At 37.2% G+C, this 19,818-nt stretch overlaps 2 protein-coding genes and 1 long non-coding RNA gene across 3 annotated transcripts in view; 1 reads left to right on the forward strand and 2 right to left on the reverse strand.

Moving 5' to 3' along the window:
• Positions 1-19,818, reverse strand: part of LOC137274447 (sarcalumenin-like) — a 276,599-nt gene that overhangs the window by 176,603 nt on the left and 80,178 nt on the right. The gene's annotated exons all lie outside the window — the stretch shown is intronic.
• On the reverse strand, positions 5,323-7,254 carry LOC137274436 (uncharacterized). Its single transcript, XR_010956182.1, has 3 exons — positions 7,171-7,254; positions 6,083-6,129; positions 5,323-5,679 (listed from the first exon to the last, which is right to left on the reverse strand). It is a non-coding gene; the product is annotated as an uncharacterized lncRNA (long non-coding RNA).
• LOC137274434 (uncharacterized) overlaps positions 13,145-19,818 on the forward strand; it is a 28,492-nt gene continuing 21,818 nt past the window's right edge. The window contains exons 1-3 of the mRNA XM_067807608.1: positions 13,145-13,641; positions 13,810-13,873; positions 18,240-18,413. Of these exons, the coding sequence (XP_067663709.1) occupies positions 13,489-13,641; positions 13,810-13,873; positions 18,240-18,413 (391 nt within the window). The 5' untranslated portion in view covers positions 13,145-13,488. The remainder of the gene's footprint in view (positions 13,642-13,809; positions 13,874-18,239; positions 18,414-19,818) is intronic.

Genomic DNA, 19,818 nt, shown 5'->3' on the forward strand with positions numbered 1-19,818 from the left:
CATTTCTGCCAACTTTGTCGCCACTTTTTGGTATTTATTACATCATTATCAACACCCTTGACCTTATTTTTTCCCCCCACTAAACAGCTTTGATAAGGACACATTTGTGATTTAAAGGTTTAATTTTTCTCACGAAAGGAATATTTTATGTTTGGTTGTCACTTTTTCTGTTTTGTTTGAAATGTTTTGTCCTGATGGTGCTATTTATGTAAAAAAAATTCACATAAAAACTATGGGCAAAACAAATACATAAAAATATGTGTTTCTTTCTTAGTTCCATATGAGATAATGCCTTTTTTTCTTATATCGCAAGTTTAGAAAAATCATTGAGCATGGCTAATACCAATATTCCTCAAGGCTGTGTGCCAGCTGTTGCACAGAACGGTCAGGAAATAAGGCTGATTTCATTCATATTTGATTAAGTTGTCGTTTTTACGAGGATCACGAGAAAACACCACATCGACAGAGCGTTCTTTAAGTGCATGCTTTTGGAGGTCACTCCATCTCCACCTGACACCAAACCGAATACCTCAAACGCTTCCACACGGTCACGTGACATATCACCAGTGGAAGCAACATAAATCCACAAAACATGATTCAGTGAAATTGCAGAGGACTCAAGGATGATTTTAGTGAACTGCAGTTGTTGATCCAAGATTTTAAACCAACTGTCTCCAAGAAACCTACTTTAAAAACTGATAAATTTGACATCCTTTGGTATAGTTCCTACCACTCTTTTTATTTCTCCTCCCGGTGTTAAAGCTACAGGAAGCACTTATATCCTGGCCAGGCAAGGCATCCTCCACAGCTATGTTCCACTAAACACAAACCTACAAACTGTCGCTATCCGCATCACTCTGAATCATCCCCCATCCTCAACTGTCCATCTTCAAAACTTGTACGATCAACAGCATATTCATGAGCGACATGACACCCTGTGGGTTAGTCCTGATACAAACAACAATGGAAAGGTACTTGAAGCTTTTCTCCCAAATAACGATTTATGCATCTTCGATGACGGCTCAAACACTTATCTCCATCCTGCCACTGGAGTGTACTCTGTTCTTGATCTATCACTTTCAGATTCTGTCTTCTAAACATGTTTGAATGGACGGTCCATGATGACCTTCGTGGAAGAAGCAACCACTTCCCAGCAATCTTTACTTCTATCAACCTGCGGTGGAATAAGGTGGAATTTTACTAAGGCCAGTTGGCCATTATTCCAAACCGTATGTTCTGAAAACCTTAAACCTGACAATTTCAGGAATGTTCCAGATTCCATGGAACTATTTTCAGACGTCCTAAATGCCATTGGAGACAAAACCATTCATATGCAAACCATCGTTTGATACACACTCCAAACAAGCTAGGTAGGTGAGTGAGTGAGTGAGTGAGTTTAGTTTTACGCCGCACTCAACAATATTCCAGCTATATGGCGGCGGTCTGTAAATAATCGAGTCTGGACCAGACAATCCGGTGATCAACAACATGAGCATCGATCTGCGCAACTGGGAACCGATAACATTTGTCAACCAAGTCAGCAAGCCTGACCACCCGATCACCGTTGGTCACCTCTTACGACAAGAATACTCGCCTTTTATGGCAAGCATGGGTTGCTGAACGCCTATTCTACCCTGGACCTTCACGGGTATGCAAACAAGCTAGGAAAAATAGGAAGAAGGCGGAAAATATTTCCGACACCATCTTACTGTGCATAACCTAAACACCGTTAAAATGACAAATGCCAGGGTCAGCTGTACATTTAAGCAAACTAAATGCAGGACATGAAGCGAAATCATGTCTCCAAAATCAACCCTCGCACACCCATGTCTTAAGTGTGGAACATTATTCAAAAGATTTAGGACAGAGGATTCAAATCTGGTATTTGTTATTACAAACATGATAACACTCTTTTAACAAATAACAAGCTCACGATATGAATATTGCAGGATGTTTAAAACGTTACTTCAACCGGAAAAATATTTATCAATAATTACAACATATAGCTTACGAACAATATTTGTCTTGGATTGATATCGTTAATGATTAATGAGGGTAGAAAAACCGGTGTCGATAAAGAAAGTCGATATTGTCCTTTATGTTACATGGGGTTAAAAAATGAAATTCATTCAATACTGATATGTCCTTGCTATGATGAATTAAGACAGAAATACATACCAGACCATTTTCTTGCAAAACAACCCCTATATGCATATATGTCTTTGTTCTAAAGTAATAACGAAACTTATATCGTTCAATTGTCTTTGCATATAATGCATGCATTAGCAAAAAGATATGTTCTTATTAAACGAATTGTATATCCTTAAGTTTACATGTATATGTAAACATCTCTTTACCATTGTAACTCTCATGTACACAGGCCTGAGGCCTTTCATACAAAAAACATCTTTTGACTTTGACTTTGACAGTTGCAAACAAACTTGCTGAAAACTTGGCAAACCACCCCCCCTCATCAAATTATAACCCTCAGTTCCAGAAATACCAAACCCAACAAGAAAAGAAATCTGTCAATTTTGACTCTGATAGTAGCGAGGATTACAATGAAACGGTTTCTCTCCTCTCTCTCTTGTATACTGCCCTGGGGCAGACTCACGACACTGCGGTAGGAGCTGATGATATTCATTATCAGCTTCTGAAACACCTTCCTGATTCAATGTCATCAAACTCTACTCAATATATTTGATGACATTTGGACAACCAGAAACTCCCCCTCTCCCCTATGGCACAATACCATCATCATCCCTGTACCAAAACCTAGCCGTGATAATACTGATCCCTCAAACTACCGTCATATATCACCAACTAGCTGTGTTTGTAAAACCATGGAACGCATGGTCAAGAATCGATTAATTTGGTACTTGGAGACCAATAGCAAACTTAAGACCTCCAATGTGGTCTCCGAAGGAACCGACATACCACTAACCATCTTGTGCGTCTTGAATCATTTATCAAAAATTCAGTTGTCTGCAAACAACATGCTGTATCTATCCTTTTAGACTTAAAGCTTATGATGCAACGTGGAAACATCGTATCTTAAAAGATAAACACGAATTTGGATTAAGGGGCAGATAACTCCAGTTCATATTCCAGTTTTTAAACAAGAGAAAATTTCAAGTACGGATGCGTTCCACATTGTCTGACTACTTCCACCAAGACCAGGGCGTCCCTCAAGGCAGCATCCAGTCTGTCACCCTTTTCAGCATCAAAATTAACAACATCACTAACGTTTTAAATAGTTGTGTTGATGGGTCCCCTTTCGTAGATGATTTCAATATTTCATGCCGTGGTAAGAACGTGCATGCGATAGAATGACAGCTACAGCTGTGCCTTAACAAAATCCAAAAGTGGACCGATGAAAATGGCTCTACACTTTCGAAATCCAAAACAAACTATTTTCACAAAAGCTATCTTCACAGCTTTGACCTATATCTAGCGCCAGGACCTCTCGAGAAACATTACAGATTCATTTTCTTGCCTTCAAGCACTTCAGAATGTTACTTCAAGTCACGCTATCATCCTAAACATTTCAGAACTTTACAACGATCTTTCCACTGGCCAAGGTGACATCGTCCTCTGCTGGTTGCCAGGTCACGTCGGCATAGCAGGTACAACAAAGGCCAATACTGCAACTAAAACAGCTCTTGACAAGCCCACATTTCCACTCCTGATCCCGTACAGTGACTTCAAACCCACTATCGAAAGTTATACTGGGGGACCGAGTGCTGAAGGAGCGGGACACCCAGATAGGAAGAAATAAGCTTCATGAACCGAAACCAATAATTGGATTGTCCAGAGACCATATAATAGAGGGACGGCCCTCTCCAACAGTTTATCATTAAACATCAGCGCTACGGTCTGGCATGTAATTGATACGCATCGACACCCTGCTGCTAACTTCCGGTAACCGGAACACATGCGCAGCAGATGCGCAGACATTCGCAAATGAGCACTCTGGTAACCACGTAAACAATATTGCGTAATATCCGGACCGAGAGTTAATTCCTTAGCTGGATTTCACTGGATGCGACTGACAGTCAAAGATTACATGAACAGCTCCAATAAACTGATTACAATAATCGTAATCTCTATCTTGTCTCTCAGAAGATGTCAACCTTTCAACTGTCGCACATGTCAACTGACAAAATCGCTGAAAGTGTGTATCGTTCGCGAAATCCGTGCCGTTTGGCCAGTCATGTAACAGTACTGTTGTCAATGTCCCCGATGTTCGCTGAACTTCATCACATAACCTCATGATTTTTTTTAAGTATCCGTTGCCACTGGTTGGTGGTTCACTAAATGACGCTATTAGTCTCTGATTTTGATTTCATATTAATTTGCGTAACTTTATGAAGCTGATAGTACCAACGAAACATGATTTCACGTTATCCACGAACGTTACAGTAATGTTTGTTTGAATGCGAGTTTGGGGCTGACAGTGATAATGCTTTCGGAGCCGTACGGAGACATACGCACATTATAATATGTTTTGTTGTTTTTGCAAAGGAAAGCTACTCAGAACTACTAAAGCCACGAGGACCATTTTCACAAACGTCAATGTACATTACATACAGTAACCGTGTATAGTTGATTTTGTGACCATTTGACCGTTTCTGTCACAGTAGATTGAGAAGGAATGAAACAAAGACTTGAGAACTTGAACTTGTCGTGATATAAAGGTCGTGAAGCATCCCCACAAACACACCACCCGTTGAAATTAATTATTTGCATTGGGTTCATAGCTTTAATTTTATCATGACACTTACCATGAAAAATTTGTCACATACCTTTCCGAAAATACCGGAATTGCAACTGACAGGGACTGTGCAGGTGTGATTGTCATTATGATGTTATGTTATATAAAAGAACAATAAATGTATATGTATGTATATGTATTGCTAAATACAACTATTTAGATAATATTCTTTCTAGCTTTCACTAAAAACAAATATGAATGTCAGTCGTTTGAAATTGAGACTAATACTAAAGAATATACTAATTTTTAAAAAAACATGAAATGAAAAATATTAAATCTGTACACAACTTCATCCAGGGATATCTGTAAGAGAATAACCATCAAGCCACACAGTTTCAAACCTGATGAAAAACACAGTTCAAAGGTCTTGCCTCTTGCAAGTGAAGTTCAAATGATAGATGCCTGAAAGATAGTGTATTTGCAACCCTATGATGGATGCATCACAGTCAGGTTCAATACTTGGTCATGATCTGATTCAAATCGTAAAAGCCCTTAGTAGAGATTCCCATGTCACAAACGATTTTATAGTTGAAGACAAAACCAAGTTATCGGGACAGTCAATTTCTTTATTTATTTCATAGTTATTGTGACAATAAAGTTACACTATGTGTTCAATGGTTTTGCCATTAAAGCTCATTATCAAGCACTCGAGATGTACTTTGGATCATATATCATCAGATGTGCATACAGGAAGATTTTATTTGGAGTATGCACACCTGTATAGAAAGTCAGCAGCCATCACAGACTTATTCACATCTTCGCCCAGTTTTTGCTAAACCGCAGAATTAATGGCAGAACCGCCATCATAATCTGTCTGATCCTGCTGGCATGGGGTGTCTGTGCGTTCATCAGTGAGGTCAATGAAGAATGACCTCCACTGTTTGTCACACAGTGCATCTATTGGACTGGAAAAAGGAGATGAACAATTTTGATATTAAAGAAAAAATAACATGAATTCAGTGCTCTAAATACTTGTTGAAATTATGTGATAGCTGGATGTCAATGCTCTTTCTAACAAGATCTGTTTACTTACTCTCAAGATGGGAATATTGCACTTAATTAACACTGTATATTTCCTTACATAAGAAAAGAAGCAATATTAATTCTTGACTATATAAACGTTTTGATATTTCAAACTTTTTTCTGCAGATAACGGATAATACAAATACCTATAGAACAAATAAATACCAATAACTACAAATTATCAACTTTTTATCAACAACTTCATCCAATAAAATGATTTCTTTGGTGTGCACCCTTAGTTAACAGAAACACCATTTTCAATATATTACTTCCATTATTACTTACCTGCAATCGTCAGGAACTTTTCATTGAACTTTCTTTTTCCTGGGCATCTACAAGACAAAATAATAAGTTTATGCTATAATTGGTGTAATGATATAAGTATAAAGTTGAATAAGGTAACTTAAATCATAATTAAGCTTTATTAAGAAGAAAAATGATAAAAACAGAAAAAAATATTATTTCATGAAAAATAAGGATATTTGCTACAAGCATAATCATCACAATGAACAAAAATGGAAATATGTACAATTATTAACAACCCATAAGTGCATGGGACTTTTGAAGAATTGACTAAACATATATTCGGGTCATATTAACAAACAAAATTAATGTTGTGTCGTCTGCTACATGGTATCTGAAATGTGCAGTACATGATGCAAATGCGGGTTTACGTAAAAAATCATAAAAAATAAAATACCGATCATAGCCATGTAAATTTAGTACCAAGCAAAAGAGGAATTCGCCATAAGTGCATAGGACTTTTGAAGAATTGACTAAACATATATTCGGGTCATATTAACAAACAAAATTAATGTTGTGTCGTCTGCTACATGGTATCTGAAATGTGCAGTACATGATGCAAATGCGGGTTTACGTAAAAAATCATAAAAAATAAAATACCGATCATAGCCATGTAAATTTAGTACCAAGCAAAAGAGGAATTCGCCGTACATGTTCACATACTTATTTTAAAAATGCTGGTAGTAAGCTGTTATTGTGAAAGCATGCGGAAATCAAGTGTTGTGGAGTAAATATTTCAGAAAACATTCACATTTCGTCGTATTGCAGGAGTCAAATTAAGGAATTATACGTCCTCCACAGATTTATAAATACCACTAAACCAAACTTTATCTAATCTGCTTTTATTACACCCCGGTAACAAAGGACTGGTATTGAAAATTAGTAGCTGTTATTGAAAATAAAAAACGGGACTTTCGACGATTTTGCACCGCCGCCATTGTCCTCACAGAACAACGATCACACATGACAGCATTCATCAAATACAAAGACATGTATACGCTTTAGCCCCACTAAAAACCTCAGATGCACTCTTATGTACATGAGAATAAATGAGAAAAACTAAATCTTACCTTTGTAATGAAAATACGCAAAATCTCTGACTGAGGTGAACACACGTTCCTCGCAGCTTCCGGATAGGCTGCGCAGTACAAGCCGTAGCGCTGATGGTTTCGCGCATTGGCTTGAGGGCCGTCCCTCTATTATATGGTCTCTGGGTTGTCAGTGAAGATGTGATGAAGTAGTTTCACGACGATGTCGTTTAGGCCACAGCCGTTTACTCATCTGTTGAACACGGAGAGTGAGGACCTCCTACGTGTGTCTCTTGCGATGAAGTGTTCACAACATGATGCATATTTTCTTGACTGTGTGGACTTTTCGACTGCAAGGAATTCCTATTATGTTGAGAGAAATCTGAAAGATCTGTTTTCCCGTGTTAACGGGCATCTTATCGTACATTACCTCAGGGATGTTGTCCTGTATAATAAATTGTAGTTTTTGTAAAGAGAGTAACAAAACGTTTGCTTTTGTGTTTGGTGCTATGCCATTTTCTGGTTTTGGGTGGTGGTGGAATGAAGGTATATGTTTTTGAGACAAGACGTTTTTGAACCATGGCACAGAACAGAAATGAGTGCAAACTTGATCTCGTCACTCTATGACTGGAATAATGTCGATGTGACGTAAAGCCCAACTCAGCTTTAACAAATTTCCGTGTCATCCCTGCCATGTGAGTGACGACGGAAAAAAAATATAACGTTAACCGCCAAACTTATGTAAGGAATGGAAGCCTGATCTTCAGCATGACGAGCGGACGCTTTAACCATTAGGCTACCCCACTGACCCCGGAGATAGAGAGAGCAAGAAAAACAAGACAGGAACAAAGAAATGAAGAAAATGTTGAGAGAGAAAGAACTATTGAGGTCTGAGAAATTAGAACATGCATGAGAAAACGACAAGAGAGAAAGAGTACAGCTGCGGACACAGGGACTTGTATCGCTTAGAAACAGCGCTCGAAAGACATATATGTATATAGATCCTACCCTAGTACAGTGTTCCCAGAAATTATTGAGAAAATCTTTGTTTTTTTTCTAATGATGCTAAGATTGGAAAAAGGGCTTTCACTATGCACTAAGCATACTAAATAAGGGAGACAACTCTTGAAGGCTTAGAAGGCAGCTCATTACGTCAAGAGTTATCTCCCTTGTCTGAGCAGACGGCTTCCTGTGTTGACATGGCAGAATTTACAGCAAGAGAGAAAAGAAAGCTCATTCTAGATGATTTTGAAAGGGGTGAGGCTGATGCTAAAGTGTTAGCTTGTAGACATGGTATTCCTCTGTCTACAGTATACAGAACTTTGAAGAATATTCAAACAGGAACCGGGATAGAGCACAAAGTAGGGGCAGGTCGGCCTAGGAAATTCAGTGTTGTGGATCGCCGAAGACTTGGGCAGATTGTGAGTAGGGGCAAATTGAAAAGTGTTGAGAACATCAGAAATGAAATGATTAGCAGAGGAAGTCCTCGGGTATGCAATGAAACAGTTAGGCAGGAATTACAGAGACTTAATTGGGTGAAAAAACGTGGAATTCCCTCGCCGTTGATGAAAGATGCACAAAAGGAAAAACGTTTAAACTGGTGTCGGGCTCATGAAAATCAAGATTGGGATAATGTTTTCTTTTCGAATGAAAGTTCTGTTTGGCTTTTCCCTAATTGTGTGAAAATTTGGACCAAAGATACTGTCAAACCTATCTACCAACGACCAAAACATAGCCCGAAGTTTCACATGTGGGGTGGCATATCGGCTCGCGGAGTGACGCCATTGTGTGTTTTCACGGGAAACTTGACAAAAGAAAGATACGTTGACATTCTAAATGGTCACCTCCTTGTGACAGCACAAACATTGTATGAACATGATTGGATTTTCCAGCATGATAATGACCCAAAACACACTGCGCGCTACACAAAACAGTGGCTGTCGGGCGAAAATGTTCAAGTTTTAGACTGGCCCAGTTACAGCCCAGACCTAAACCCAATTGAGAATGTGTGGGGAGTCATGAAGGACAGAATAAACCAAAAGGGACTGAGAAATATTGAAGATATAAAGGCCGAGGTGGTCCAATATTGGGATACCCTGTCACACGATTACCTACAAACTTTGATGGGTAGTGTGCCTAGGCGTATTCAGGCATGCATTGCTGAGCGAGGAGGTCAAACAAAGTACTAAAACAAGACTGAGACTGTAAAAGGTTGATGTTTTAACATGTTTATGTAAGTAAAACGCCAGAAGTTAATAAACGTAATGAGTTACATGACGCAACATGATTCTCAATAATTTCTGGGAGTACTATACTATATAAAATATATAGTACTAGGGTAGGGTCTATACACATATATGTCTTATTTTATATAGTACTATACACATATATGTCTTTCGACCGCTGTTTCTAAGCGATACAAGTCCCTGTGGCTGCGGAGTTGGCAGATGTAAGCTGAGAAAAACACGAATGACAGTACAGGAGTGAAGGAAGAGTGTAATGGTGAGAGTGATCCTGAGACACTGTGTAAGAGATGTGGTCTGAGACATCCTTGGTAAAAATGTCCTTTTGTGGAAAAAAAACCCGATTTAGCTATTTATCTGGCACGATTGACATTTAATATTTAATATAAATTGCATGAAGAAATCGGATATAATGACCAATTATTTTTGTATGTTTGATCGTTTGAACGACATCATAAAAACATGATGTGGTCGTGGACTAAACATCATAACTGACCTTTGAAAAACCGATTTTTTTAATTAATATTATTTTTTTTTTACAAGATTGACTTAAAAAATTTAAAAGAAAACTGGACCATGAAGGATGAGGAATATTTTTTTGAAATAAAAGTGGGTGCAGGCCAACTTCGGAGATTGATAATCGATGACCCTGGACTGGATGTAGATGTGTAGAAATATTATTAATACTAATAAGAATTTTCCTTTTTAAATGGGATGGACCACAGTTATCAAATGTGAAATTTACAGAATCGACTTATTTGAAAAGCAATACGTTCCAATGTAAGAAACTGCAGTTCAAACTAAGTACCTATTTGAAAATACATTTCCTTAGATATCAGAGATCTACCATGCTAAATGTTTCCAGTTATTTTGTTAGAACGGATTGTGAATAAACCTGATGTTTAACATGCATTTTTTAAATTCCTGTTCGCATGCACGTTTGTCTAAAATAATAATAAGCTTGTCTAAAGTAATATGTTATGATGATAATGAGACGTTTCTCTCTAACATTAAAATTAGTTATGTAAGTCCCCATGGACCCTAGTATGGTGATCTACCTTCAGTTGATTGCGATAAATATCCCATTTTTGCATGGCATTGTCTAGAATAGTTTTTTGCTTTAAAAAATACATGCTAGCTAGTTTTAACACTTTTGGTGATACTTTAGTCATTTTTGACAGTCCGTCGATGACTGTTTCTTTAACTACTTCTATTTATTGTGCATCTACAAGGAAGGATGACAATAAACGAGGTGAACGAAGCGTCCTTAAAACCAGCTAATATCACATTAAGATTGAGTTGGGTTTTTTAAGTTTCATTTTTCAAAACGAATTTCACTTATGAAGTATGAAAGACAATAGTTTTATGATCTTATTTAAGTCACATATAACAATTCAGAAGTGGTGATAACTGCTTTTGGTAGCTGTGGGGAAAGCGTAGTATTCACAACTGCATTCCAACTCCTGTTGAACATGCAAGAAAGGTCGGCCGATATCAAAGCTGTTTTCAAGATAAATTTTGTTTCGTGAAGTTAAAGGGGCACTAATGCGGAGCAATTTCCGTGGACTGGTGTAAACTTTTGTTATTGTTTTTCTCCCGCGAGTACCCGGATGATATCCCAGAATTCGTGACTGGTTCGTGACCTCTGCTGCGCAGTCCGTAGGCGCAACTGATAGTTTAATTATAGACAGATCAACTGAGGTGAAGTCATTTTTTACTTCATTACAAATGTATTATGAAAACAAATGAAACACTTTGAAGGTTAATCATCTGCCAGTGGTAGAAATGGTAAAAAACTATTAGGACGGAAAAATAACGAAGCCAATGTACGTCTCTATATTTTGTCTCATAACCCTAATTAGTTTATTGTCATATTTGTATGATTCTGAAAATTAACAAAAGAACACACGATCTGCTTATACTCATAGTAAATATCTAACATAACAGCAACATTTATACATTGTATAGATTGCCAATGTGGATCCTATTTCACACACATACGCGATCTAGTGTGTGTTTTCTGTCATACATTTTCTGCTGAATGCTACAATAAATAAATTAAAACAAAATGCAAATAATGAATGTAAAAAAGACTAATTTTATAGCAACAATGTCAGGCTACTACCTTATTCAGGGGTGTATCCATCAATATTCACGTAAAAGAAATCGTATTCCATTCATCTGCAGCTGGTAAATCATCCTGCTCTGTGTCGCGTGTCTTACAACTGTCTCATTTGCGAAAAAGTAACACATCGTATCACGTCTTTCGATGGTGAAAACAAGATAAACCTCTCATTGGTCTCCCAAGATAGCACACCTGGCAACTAATTGTATGATGTCCACTATTCTAAGTAATTTAGTTAACCAATAATGAGCAATCAATCAACGCAAGGGTGGTTAATTCTTTGAAGGGAGGATGTTGTTTTTGCACTCACACTTTACGACAGGGTGTAGTCATCTACACACTCTGCCTTTTGACAAATCCGCTAGAAGATAAAAGTAATTAATCAATCAGTGTGTTATCGGTTAATCCTTTGATCGATGTTTGCTTTTGTAACTCAGCTGATAAAACCTCTTGCATCACTTACATGCCCACATTACATAACATACAATACATTTGCCATTACAGACCTTAATTTATAATGTTGAGTATTTACTCCAGACAGGAGAAATGCCAAATGGGAATCTTTGTTGAGTAAAAGTGGTGTTACTACTAATTATACCTGATAAAAAAGCATTAATTGACCATCCAGGGAATGATGACAAATAACACGTGTATTTACACCATCAAGCGCGGGTTACAGCAAGGAAGGTGTAATCTCTGTGTCGCATGCAGCCTGAAAACACTTATGTCCGAAACTGTTTTGAGGATACCAACGGAATTTCGTTACATAAGGAATACACACTGGCATTTGCTGTGTACTTTGATAAATAGGTGAAATAAGGGTTTTTTTACGTAAGAAAATTTTCAGATTTCTCTACCAAAGGCAAAGCCATCGTTTTTTGTTTACGAATTCAAATAAATCAACTGTGTGTTTTTATTATCATAAATAAGAAACCATTGTAGCTACCATAGCTACCAAAATTTACGTATGATATTTGCTATCACAGCTCAACCAACACTCAAAACTACCGAAATATAAAGCTTTGCAATCTTCCGTACTGAAACAAAAGGCTTGCTACGTGCCCGTAGACATCATATTTTGATGTAACATGATTAAATATCGAGGTTAAAAACGCAGAAATAGGATAAAATTGGATCAGTAACTATACCATCCAAGCATCCTAAAAGTACTACACTGCTGGGATATTTGGTTACGATCGGACAAGGAATACCATGGATATTTTTAAACAAATGGCATATAATGGGCATCCGGCCTCCTGACTGTTTAGGTGAAAAAAATCTGCTAATATGGACAGGAGCCCAGTTCCTTTGTCCGTCACGGTCGAAGGAGCGGGCGCTGACCAAATTGCGGTTTGGTTTCGTAATTAGACCGTTGGCGAGAAACATTATTCGCTCCGCATCAGTGCCCCTTTAAGAAACAATGGAGAAGATGGTGAAAAACCGCTACAAATGCCGATAATGTTCGCTAGGCCACACTCCTACCCAGAGTTCCATTCGGCCTTCCAGCCGTACGCTAGTCTAATTTGGATACGAAATTCTCCACAGAATCATTTTGTTTGGCTCAAAAAGTATGAAAATGTTTTGTAAACAAGCGAGAAATAGCACATGTGTGTTACTATTTTAGGGAGGAGGGAATTCCCATTGCGTCATAGGTCACGTGATTCCTAATGGCGCCGTCCATATGTGAGCTATCGCATGAGATGATTGTTCGGTTGCTAATATTTATTTGTTGTTATTTGATAACGTAAATAGGGCATACGTGTATGCATAACTGCAAATAAGTCATTCAATTAAGTCTTTTCGTTCGCAGTAGCCGTAACGAAAGTACGACAAAGGATTTCCTCCAGTGAGATGCTGCAAACTTATCGCTCATCATTAGTGTTACCCCATGTTACCGAACGCTATGTATCTTAGCAACTTTTGGGCAAAATCCCCACAGCAAAATAACAAATGGAAAGAGTTCATGTTGCTGAAAACTGACTACCATTGAAAATGGAAATTCTAAGAACTACACGAGGTGGTATCAAACTTAGCTTTGAGGGCTTTACATACGTAAAGAAGAATGCAAGTAGTTTAGCCATTAGATGGGCGTGTTCGAATAAGAACGCATTCCACTGTAATGGAAAGCTCCGAACCACATTGGCGGTAAGTGTCTGTATCTAAATAACTTAAAAATATCAATGTACTTTTCACTTCACTGTAAACATATAAAGTAATCATACTAGTTACATTCATTATTTCTTTTACTTACAATGTTTATATATTTATGTTTATATATGTTTATATATATGGTAATATGTAATTCATTTTTAGATGGAGAACCCACAGGTGATACATCAGCACAGCCACCCTGCAGTAGAAGCTCCACCTTCCCATGGTAAACCTCGTCAGATTCTATCCAACGCATTGCAGTCAATATATTTTCTTTTGTCTGAGATGTCTGGGTCTTTTGTAAAGGCCTTCGGTCCTGTAAGGCATTTGACAGACAGTCATTTTAACCAGGTAGAATAGTTTGAGGCCCTTTGAGGTAGGCGCTTTTCTATGCAGTCAATAAGGTGATTGAGCTCATGTCTCATTTAACCCCCTGGATGCCACAGGGACATATATGTCCTTCTTCTACATCCCTCACTTTGAAGTCCAATAAAATTCTAAATATACCACGCATATATAAATACTTCACAGTTTTGAATTCTGTGGAAAATTCCCTGTTTCTTGATACCATCCACTATTATCTCAGACTAAGCTAAAGTGCTTAAAAGTGCCTTTCAAAATAGGCTTCATCGTAAATGTCGTCATTTTTCAAACTGTACAAAATCAAGATTCACAGCGTTATTTGCAGTACGTTTTGAAATTTGAAAATCGGATAATTACTGGGAGTAATGAATTTCAAAAATAGCACATTAATGATCACTGATATCAAGTTTTTATGTAACCAGTAATGATAATTCTGGAATGTCGCCAATGAACTCAGAATCGGTTGGGATGTTTTCGAAAATCCACTTACACGAACGCCAAAGTGCGCTTTCCGCTGTATTGGATAGTGTTTACAAAATCACGTTTAGAGAAGGCCGGTATTGAGACGCCCATTATATCATGCATACTTCATAGTTATCTGCGACAAATGCTTCATTGAATTCCCCAAGCATCATAGAATCAAATTACAAATGGTCTTTGTCACCAATACCAACTCTCTAGACAAAATGAAACGAAATATACTTGGTATGAAATGAATGCTGTGCTCGAAAGACAGCGCTTGATTGAAATGCAAACAAAGAAAAATTCCAGTTTTTCACTGCGTAGCATTTTTGGAAATTTTCCAACATCCAGCCATGTAATCATTGCTTACAATGGCTCAATACGCTTAGTATATTCAGGGGAGGAGTATCGCAGCAAGAAATAGCAAACTGAAAATAGGTACAATGAAATCATTTGGTAATTCATAAGAAACTCTCAAACTTTCAGTGCAGCGTGATGCCATGACTGACGCAAAAGCACGCAGAACGACAACGGTACTTATCGGCATTACTGGCTTCTTGCGTCATTTACAATGTAAACGATAAAAACATATAACAATACACAGATAGTCAGAATAATTCTGATTACTTCCATCTCACATTTATGTACAAAAGATCCCTGAATCAAGGAAAAAGTCCTCGCAAAATCCTGTGTACCCTTGTTAGCGAAGCCGCTATTTTGAAAGAAATCGTCCATCGGTAGTGATGTCACACATCAACATTTTTGCACATATTTGGCAATTTCTTTGAGGTGAAGGTGGGTTGAACAAGGGTAAACACAATGTCCATACCATTTCGATTGCACTTTTAGTATTGTGATGTATATTTTGCGTATCGTTCAGATAATTTTTCATGAAACTGAATTCAGTATCTACATATATCCATGTTCAGCACATATCATATGTGGATATAAGGTATGCGTTTTTATTCTTTGAAAGCTTTTGATTGTTTGAATAATATTTACATGGGAAATTGACTCAGTAAGTGTACTATACCACGTTTTGAGCCTCTAGACTCTAGCCTCTAAGTGTTGGAAGATCACACGTAGCCATTACTGCAACATGTGCTTTAGTTCCCGTGATGTACAATATTCAATTCGTTAGGACAAATATTGCAGTTTCATATAAACATGTTAATAAACAGCGATTTAATTCCACTTATAAGTAAAACTGAAAATATTAATCTAAATGAGTTGTACATTTTATGAAATATAGGGGCACACATACTACTATTCAAAGGAATTGTCTTGTTCATTGCATTGGTCTGTGTCGTTTTTATAGACAAAACAATTATGAATATTGATTGACCAGGTGCGAGTATGTCAAAAAAGTTTCATGATTCAGTATCATTTTTTTCGATAATACAGTCAATTCAAATTCGATTACAATATATCTGATGGCAGAATATCTAATTCAAAGAATATTTATACGAAAATTATTGAAAATATATAAACTAGATCATGTCTTAATTTGGACAAGCCTTACATCCATATTATAATACTTCTGTACTCAAAAAGCAATCTCTTTGTACCGTTCATTGCATTCTTATGAAGTGAAATAATTACATAATCATAAGAAGAAAAGTCTATTTCCTAAATGAATATTCAATGAATATTCAGGTGTTATGAAATGTTGATTTATGCTAAATTTATGCCTGACAGGTGCGCGTGTTGCTCACAATAAGATACGTAGTAAAACCGTCTAATTGTTGATATATTCAGGACATTATTTCAGTGGTAAAGCCATTCATTTTATGTTTTGTAGAGAAAGTGTTGAATTCTGACACAGAAGCCGAGATGTTTTACAGATTGACTGGAAAATAGGTTAGATATATACCAGTTTCGTCTTTTTCCGACATCACAAAATACACAAAACATGCCATGACGTCAACTAAAATGTCGCATTATTTTCAGTTAATTCATTGCATTTGAAAATGTGTCTGTTACCCCATTAATAATGATGCAAAATTAATGAAAATACACCTACACAAACAGGAGAATATGGGAATCTAAGAACTAAATTATGTATTGGATTGGGCTATCAGAATTGCTATTACCTGCTTTCTGATGTAGTACATTGGATTCTTTTCTTATAAATTATATAACTCCCAGATGGTATCCGCTCACACTGGGGAACTTTGCACTGGAATAGTTTGGTTCAGTGTGAACAAAACATAACGAAAATATACTGTCCATATCCACAGCAATTTCTCTCCATGTGATCTGAGTTACATTGACCTAATATAAACCGTAGCGGAGTTATGCCCCCTTATCTATATACGTACATGACCTCTCTGTCGACGTTTGACGTCATAGAAGAAAATTGATTTTTTACATTTATTGAGGGTCATTTTTAATTTTGTGCGTATGACATTATGCATTAGCACATAAATCCATTTCATATACACTTATGTCGTTCAGATATCAAGCTATATTTTCTTCGCCCACACTTTACGTAAAGATGACAAATTTAAAAAATCATAGCAGAGTGCTTTTTTTATCGGTGCATGATAAAAAACTGAGAAATTTACTGTTTTTTAACGCACACAAAAGTTTTGGACAACATTTAGCAGTGTCTATTTCTCAAACCTCTGAGGTAGTCGCAGTTATATTTATACCAACGGATAGGAAATTAAATATTCTACATTTGTGTGTAATTTTATAGCCGTTCGCAGATCCAGGCCCACGCGAGCGCAATTCTCGCACAACGTTCACTTTTCAAACCTTACGAAAATGTGCGCCTGAAAAAAAACTTGGCATCCAGGGGGTTATTATACCGTGAATCACTAGATAATCCCAGCTGCAGGTGACATGTTGGTGTTAGGATGTGTATTGTGACCCATGTATAACACTCTTAATGCTGATTACACACTCACTTCCATCTTGAATTGCTGAAAGGACTAAAAAAGGTTCTTCCATTTGTCACTAAAAAGGATCAACCTATTATTATTTTGTTTTTGACTTAAAGATAGAGAAGACAATATATGAATCATGTTTAGTACCTCAGAGCTCCCTTGTTCACAGAATCAAATTATAACCCAGGAATGCTGCTATGTGCTGTTTGTGCTAAAACTTTGCAAAAAGTTTTAATGGCAAACTGTCCTGTCAACATTTTCTGGGGTGTATTGACTAATCTGAACACTTTCATACCAGACCCGTGAAGGTCCCCAGGTAGAATAGGCCTTCAGCAACCCATGCTTGCCATAAAAGGTGGCTGTGCTTGTCGTAAGAGGGATCCTCACAAACTAAAGGGATTGGGTGGTCAGGCTCGCTGACTTGGTTGACACGTGTCATCGGTTCCCAATTGCGCAGATAGATTCTCAAGTTGATGATCACCGGATTGTCTGGTCCAGACTTTGATTGTTTACAGACCACCACCACATAGCTGGAATATTGCTGAGTGCAGCGTAAAACTAAACTCATTCAATCATTCACTTTCATACCATGTGTTGAAAATTGTGAAATTCTTGCTGAGTTGGTGCAAAAGAATTGGAAAAATAGGTCTAGCATATAAATAATAGGAAATATTTTTCTGTATGCTGATGACACTGAATTTATAGCACTCTGTGGAAGTGTTAAATGTAATGTTAAGTCTGGTTGTTATCACTATGTCGTTAATCCCCCCAACCAGTTTAGTATTAGGCTCAATCTGCATGTACGTATGTATATATGTACGTACGAACTGAAATATGAGGACCGTTGACTAGATTCTTTTCATGTTTGGTACCTAGGTGATTCATGCTTGTCTATCGAAGTAAGACGAAGAGGTAGACCTCGTGAACAGAACTCATTTGTGGATGCTTCATGGAGAGAAAGAAATAGATCTTGTGAACACGACTCGTATATGGCCTGTACAGGAAGAGCGAGAGTTGGTCCTAAGCATGACTCCCTTATGGCATATGAAGGTAATTATTGCTCTTATATTGTGGAGACAGGCAGTTAGCGAAGGATGCCATCTGTGCATGGTGATTATGTCGTCACACTTGGTAACTGAACTGAGTATGTGTCATCGTACCACAATAGTATGTAGTGCAGTCCAATATTTACGTTCCGACCGACAGGTGGATTTCATACATGTGGCCATGAGGCCAACAGTACAAAAATGACAATTTGGAATAAATTTTTTATTGAGTGCATGGACATGACTTTGTTTACAATAATTGCTGGATAGAGTATGATATTAAGATTCTTAACATTTAGAAGATGTACAAATGTTTGTATATTTGGGTGCTTAATATAGATAGATACTAGGTATGTAGTGAGTTGTTCATATAAAGCACATTTCATTAGCACAGGATACTTATCTTCAGTTACACTACTGTCGTTGACCAGAAGTGATTAATCATGAGAAAAATGGCTTAGACGTGCATGGTGATTAGCTATTGCAAGAATAGTTTTCAGTAATTGAGTTTTTGTTAAATTGCTTTCCATGCTTATCTGCCAGCTGGGAAGTCATCTCAGCTACATAAACATAATTACCATTCAGCTATTAAGAAAACTACAGCTATTTTAAGGAGAATATGAGTGAATTGCAATAATTTGCTGGGTGAAAGATACAGTCATCAGAAACATGTATCCAGATTTTAAATTAAGAAATATGTATATTTATGTTTTAATCACAAACAAAAAACAGTCTCTGTTTTCTGAGCTTCGGCCATTATGCATATTCTGCTGAAGCTCACTTGACTTCTCCGCTTATGACGTCAAATATGCCTAGAGTCCACCATGTTGCCAAAGACCACGCGCTGCAGTTGTACAACACTTACTTTCAAAACCACTTGGCATCTGGATACACTCACCACAGTCACACATAAGAAATATAGTAAAGCATATTGAAAACATCTAAGAAGATCTGGCACATGAACAATATGACTGATTATTTGACAGCTGTTTATCAACAATTCACTGGACATGGTTTTCCTTCAGTTGATTATATGACATATATGTCTGTGTTCCCGAGTCTTACGATACTGACATGAAATGGTCAAGATGTTAAAACTCTAACATGTAATAACTGCTTATAGGTGTTCTGTTAAGGTCATTGAAGTGGTCAAAAGCATGTCAGATTCTCTCCCTCAAAGATAGTAAAGTAATTTTCTCCATATACAGATTATTTCATGAGAGCAAATGTTTTTCCTTGACAGTTGCTTGTAATTTTTTTCATAGAAAACTCGTGCCTTCATTACAATATGGTTCAGAAATTTGGGGGGCTAGGTATTATCAATGCATAGAAAAGGTAAAAACTACATGCTTCACTCATCACTATATGACTGTAATATTGCCGATGTGTGGTTAAATTTTAACTCACTC

This window comes from Haliotis asinina, chromosome 2 (assembly GCF_037392515.1).
Source record: "Haliotis asinina isolate JCU_RB_2024 chromosome 2, JCU_Hal_asi_v2, whole genome shotgun sequence".
NCBI classification, from domain to species: domain Eukaryota; kingdom Metazoa; phylum Mollusca; class Gastropoda; order Lepetellida; family Haliotidae; genus Haliotis; species Haliotis asinina.